The following is a 6,265-nucleotide window of genomic DNA, read 5'->3' as shown; positions in this document are numbered from 1 at the left end:
TTTGGATCTGCAGGAATACATGCCGAATTGATGGATATGTGCCTCATCCTGATGCTGTCCTTAAACGCGTAAAGAATGACTGTAGGATGCGGCTTATGAATGTCACTGTAGGGAGTCTGAAAAAAGAAGAGATAGATTGGTGTACTCAGCGAGATCTAATGTAATTTTTATTTACTTATGGTTGGGTGTATTGTCTCATAGCTTATGAAAGGCAGAATGATATATGGAACACAATATCAGTGATTGTATTGGTGATTGAAAACCTATTTGGGCTTGATTTTATAATATTACTTTCATTTCCACCAAAAAAAAATATATAATATCATAATCACAAAGATACAAAGAGATTACGCCAAATAATAAGATACACCTAGAATATTCTTTCACTTATTTATCTTCTTTTTTACTTCTTATTACATACATATTCATAAAAATTAAAATTAAAGTAAAAAATTTAAAATGGGTACAAGCTTCATCTGCTTCCTTCCCTTGGTTGGCATATGCGTTTTTTGTCACTATTTTTTGCATATAGGATACTAATGCTGTTGTACTAAGAGAGCCAAAGTGAAATTTACAAGACTGGTCCAAACTCAAGTCTAGACACTTCAAAATGAGGAGTGGCCACAGCAAGAAGAGGAATTTTCCGGTGCATCGTGAGACCGGTACATTCAGACATATCCAAACTATCACAATCAATTCCATGAGGCAGTGACCAGTTATACTTATTCACAAGCTTAGCTATCACAATCTCATTATTCGCCATTGCAAATGATATTCCGGGACATACCCTTCTACCACCTCCAAATGGGATTAACTCAAAGTCGTGTCCTTTGACATCTATTGCACAACTCAAGAACCTCTCTGGTCGAAACTTGTCAGGTTCTTCCCAAATAGCCGCATCTCTCTGAATCGCCGAAGAATTGATGATTACTAGTGTCTTAGCCGGAATTTGATACCCATTTAGCTCTAGTTCTTTCTCTGTCTCGCGAGGAAATAGTAAGGGAACCGGTGGATGAAGCCTTAATGTCTCTTTCATCACGGCTTTTAAATACTTCATTTGATCTAAGTCGTCTTCTGATATATATTCTTTGCCTTGGATTATACCTCTTACTTCCTCTTGTAGATTTTTCATAATTCTCGGATGTCTTAAAAGTTCCGTCATTGCCCATTCTAATACTGTGTAGGTTGTATCAGTGCCCGCTGCAAAGGCATCCTGCACCAAAAATCCGCCTTCAATGATAGTAAAAACAAATACTCTCCTATGTATAATGGATGATCTTCTTATAAGTCAGGAATTATTCAACTTAAATATATTTATATTTATCACTATCATAAAATACCAAATTAAGTTGAGCTCTATATATGCTATATGAGACTTCATTTTGGTTGTGTGTCTGACACGTAAATTATCCGATATGAAAAGACATTTCAAAACTTCATTTTAAACCAAAAAAATAAGAACTTCAATGGAAAATAACCATATCTGATACTCGGACACCATGTCATGTCCGACCCTTGCAGCCGAGTCAGAGTAACATAAGACTTACATAGGATTTGAACAGTTGAATTAACTAAAACCAAATCAAAGCCAAATTGAAGTCAAAAAAATTTGTTAGAATTTCAAATGAACAATATAGTTGTTTGGTTCTACTATCTACTATTGTACCAAACATTGACAAATCAGCTGTATGACCGGGACAGAGGGAGTACTTACCAATAAAAGAGCTTTAATACTGTCTTTCTCAATAGGAAAACCAACTGAATTATCCCTTTGAATATCAAGCAAAACATCTACAAAATCCTTAGTATGGTTTTCATCTTCACTACAATCTAATTTTCTCTTCAAATGCTCACATATTATCTCTTCAAGTATCATATCAAATTTCTTAGCAACATTATCCATTCTTTTATTCAACCCATTAACTCTATTAACCCAAGACATCCATGGTATAAAATCTCCTACATCAAACATACCAACCAACTCCACAAACCCCTTTAAAACCTCCTCAAAACCGGCACCTCTTTCGCAACTTTCCTCATTCCCACTATATTTCCTCCCAAATGCTGCCCTACAAACCACATCATTAGTTAACCTAATAAACATTTCACTCAAATTCACCTCTAATGACACATTCTCCTTAATCTTTTCAACCAAGTTATCACTTTCTTCATCTCTAATACCGCGAAAAGAACGAACCCTTTTGGTACTCAAAAGTTGTAGAACAAATATGCTCTTCATTTGTCTCCAATACTCTCCATAAGGTGCAGAAGCCACATCCCTACTACCATAAAGAAGTTTATCGAATACGCGGGATTTAGGCCTATTAGAAGAAATAGAGTCATGGGTTTTCATTATTTGTTTAGCCATTTTAGAAGATGAAACAATTAAGGTTGGTTTTTGGCCTAGTTGGAGTAACATGAGGTCACCATATTGTTTGGATAGTGAATGTAGGGTGTGGTGAGGGTGTAAGCCAAGTTGGTGTAGGTTGCCTAGAATTGGTAGTTTTGGTGGTGAAGGTGGTGTGTTTTTGGGTTTGGTGTGGTGGTTTGGGTAGAACCATTTGTATAGGATTATTGAGGTGAGAATGAATGGTAGTAGCAAGAGAGGTTGTGAAGAGATTTGGTGAAGAATGTTACTCATGGTTGCTTGCTTTATTTTGCGCGAAAGTGGTGATTAGCCCCCATAACTTTCACCAATTGTGAGATTAAGCCCCATAACTTACAAATGTAGCAATTAGGCCCCATAACTTTGAGTAAAAGTGAAATTGAATCCATTTTTTTTATTTCTAACCAAAATTGCACCAAAAAAATCAATTTCATCCATTTATACAATTTATCAATACAATAATTTTTTTTATATATTTATAAATTGTATGAAATTTATTATACATTTTGGGGAAAAAAAAATATTCGAATGAATTACATAAAATTTATAATTTGTAGAGAAATTTCATACGTTTATATCAATTATATTAGAACTAGTAAAAGTATTTTATCTAAAAACTATGTTAATTAATAAATTATATAAATACTTTTAAAATATTAAAAATTATTTATGTACAATGAGTCTAAATATAAAATGATTTAATGATATATTTTTGTTAAAAATAAAAATAGAGTTGGATTTCACTTTTTGTCAAAGTTATGGGGCCTAATTGCTACATTTGTAACTTATGGGGCTTGATCTCACAATTGGTAAAAGTTATGGGGTTTAATCTCTACTTTCGCGCTTTATTTTGTGTTTTCACTCTTAGACCTCTATTGCTTTTTATGGTAATTTTTAAGCAAGAGTCGTATTAGAATAAAGAACTTGACAAAACTTGGCCCAAAAATAAAAATGTATGAAGACTTTGGTAAAAACTAACTAGATAGATAGTTGAAAACTGAAATGTTAAATGAAACCTGAAAATGATAACTGATTATATAAAAAATGATTGGCTAATTGGTTGGAAGATAGAACCATTTGTACTCCTTCCGTCTTGATCATTTGTTATCTATCCATTTCGGCATAAAGACCAAGAAAATGAGAAAAAAAAAAGAAAAAATCATAAATAAAGAAACTATCTCACATATCCACTTGCTCATATCACATACCCCACTTATCCACTTGTCTAAATTTGCCAAAAGTAAAAATAGATAACAAATAAGTGATACACCCTATAACGAAAATAGATAATAATTAACGGGACGGGTCTATGAGATTATTGAGGTGAGAAAGCATGGTAGTAGCAAGAGAGGTTGTGAAGAGAGTTGGTGAAGAAATTTTTGGAGAATGTTACACGTAATTTGCTTGCTTTATTTTGTGTTTTTTTACAATTAGTCATATATTGCTTTTTAAGGAATTTTTTTAACTAGTCGTAATATTCTCTCCTATTTCGAATAATCTTCCTTTGAGTAATTTCTTTGTCTTGGGATGACCAGTACTCCTCACACACAAGCCATTATAATATTTTACTTGGGTGGATTGTGTTTGTGTGTGAGGAGTACCGTCCTCCGGGAGGACGGTAGAATTTTTGCCTTCCTTATTCTGCATTGTTACAAAATTTACGAGTTTAATTAAAATAAGTATAATGTATTGTTGTGGGGTGAGATAATTGAAGAGAGGGAATGTATTGTGGGTAATATTGTAGGGTGAGATGATTAAAATAAGAAGAAAAAAAACTTTATTAAAAAAGGAAATATGGAAGATATTGTCATATTGTGAATAAACGAAAAAAAAAGGGAAGATTATTAAGAATGACAGGAGGCGAAAAACTTAGATTCACATTGTCAAAAACTTCAGCCAATTAAAAAAACGTGCTTCCTATAGGACGGAGATGCTTTTCATTACTTAATATGTATAGGACAGAATAAAAAGTAAATAATTACCCACAGAAAACTAATTTGGGAGCCTGTAATTCATGTTTGTTTAGGTGTCAATCGTCTTCACTCCACCATTCCTCAAAAGTTAAATGATATTGATAGATTTCTACCCTCTTTTAGAATACTTCTAACAAATCTTACCAAGTTTGTTTTTGTTCCTTACTAGTCAAGCCACTCATTTCGTAATCAGTAGTGGAGTTAGAATTCAAATGGGGCGAAAAATCAACCGGAGTAAATGTATAACAGTGTATTGGATAATATTGTCACAATATTATGACGATATCGTGACGATATTATTACAATCTTCGGTGTATAATATCTAGACTAATTAGTAGCATATTATCTTATGATATTGTTACCATAAGTCCATAATAGTAGGCTAACAATTAGGAAGAATTTATATGGAGTTTTGTATATAAGCATATGTATCGTATCAGTTTAATTATCTATACATACACAACCCTTTTCATTTTCTTCTCTGTTCATCGCTCTTCATGGCATCAGAGCACAAGTGAATTGATCCTGGTTCTTTAAAAAAAAAAAAAAAAAGCAAAACAAAATAGAGTATTTTTTTTTTTGCGATGACAGGAGGAGATGCAGGAAAGCAGGAATTCACTGCGGCTGAAATTCTTCAATTGCGGACTCTCTTGAACAATAAGGCATAAGGTAGTCAGACACCCGTAGCAGGTACAAATAATAAAACTGTTAAGTGGTTACTCGATAGCGGAGCATCGCACCACATGACAGGTAGACGTGATCTGCTAAAAAATTTATGGAGTGGGAAAGCAGCTACTATTAGTCTGCCGGATGGGTCACATATGGTGACAAAGGAACACGGAAGTATACAGTTAAATGACAACTTTATACTTAAGGATGTCCTTTATGTTCAAGGGTTAAATTGTGATTTAATTTCTGTTCAACAGTTGATTAAAGAAAATAATTGTGTCGTGACGTTTTATTATAATCATTGTGTAATATAGGACCAATCTACGAGAATGAAGATTGGACGAGGTGAGCACAATGATGGGGTCTATTACTTCAAGGGTGGACGAGAGTATACTGTGGCACGAGCAAGTGTGCGTGATGATACAAGGCTTTGGCACAAAAGGCTTGGACATCCATCCGCTAGTATTTTACCTCGTTTCTCAAATTTAGTTGGTTTTAATTTATCATGGAATGATGGTGACATTTGTTACCCCTGTTGTCGGGCCAAACAAACTCGTTCGGTTTTTAAGTCTAATAATAAGAGAAGTGTCGAATTATTTGCTCTCATACATTGTGATATTTGGGGACCATACCATACTCCAAGTCTATCGGGAGCACATTATTTTCTTACTATCGTTGATGACCGAAGTAGAGGTGTTTGGGTCTACCTTAAGCGAGATAAAGGGGAAGTAAGCCATTTAATGATTAATTTTTGTAATATGACAAAAACTCAATTTGGGAAGGGAGTAGAAATTGTGCAAAGCGATAATGGTACGGAATTTCTTTCCGGGATAATGAAAGATTACTACAATGAACATGGTATGCTTTTTCAAACTAGCCAAGTGGATACCCCACAACAAAATGGTAGGGTGGAAAGAAAACATAGGCACATCTTAGAAAAGGCGAGAGCCCTTCGTTTTCAAGGAAATTTACCGCTTGAATTTTGGGGGGAATGTGTCCTAACCGCTGCGTACTTAATCAATAGGACACCTACTCGTTTACTTAATGGCCTCACACCTTATGAGATTTTGTATGGGGAGCGACCTTGCCTTGACAACATACGAGTCTTTGGTAGTATTTGTTATGTCCACAATAAAGATAAACCAAAAGACAAATTTAATGAGCGAGGCAAGAGGTGCGTATTCTTGGGATACCCACATAGCAAGAAAGGTTGGAAGGTTTACGATTTAAAGAAAAA

General features: G+C 34.3%; 1 protein-coding gene across 1 annotated transcript; it reads right to left on the bottom strand.

Annotated features, from left to right (window-relative positions):
- Positions 1 to 303: 303 nt before the first annotated feature.
- On the bottom strand, positions 304 to 2,676 carry LOC141592112 (cytochrome P450 736A117-like). Its single transcript, XM_074412699.1, has 2 exons — positions 1,715 to 2,676; positions 304 to 1,213 (listed from the first exon to the last, which is right to left on the bottom strand). Exons 1-2 carry the CDS (start codon positions 2,639 to 2,641, stop codon positions 572 to 574), a joined length of 1,569 nt encoding a protein of 522 aa, XP_074268800.1. The 5' UTR covers positions 2,642 to 2,676; the 3' UTR covers positions 304 to 571.
- Positions 2,677 to 6,265: the final 3,589 nt, after the last annotated feature.

The sequence above is a fragment of the Silene latifolia genome, chromosome 7 (assembly GCF_048544455.1).
Source record: "Silene latifolia isolate original U9 population chromosome 7, ASM4854445v1, whole genome shotgun sequence".
Classification (NCBI taxonomy): domain Eukaryota; kingdom Viridiplantae; phylum Streptophyta; class Magnoliopsida; order Caryophyllales; family Caryophyllaceae; genus Silene; species Silene latifolia.
Note: the sequence above shows the minus strand (reverse complement) of the source record. Positions and strands in the feature narration are given on the sequence as shown.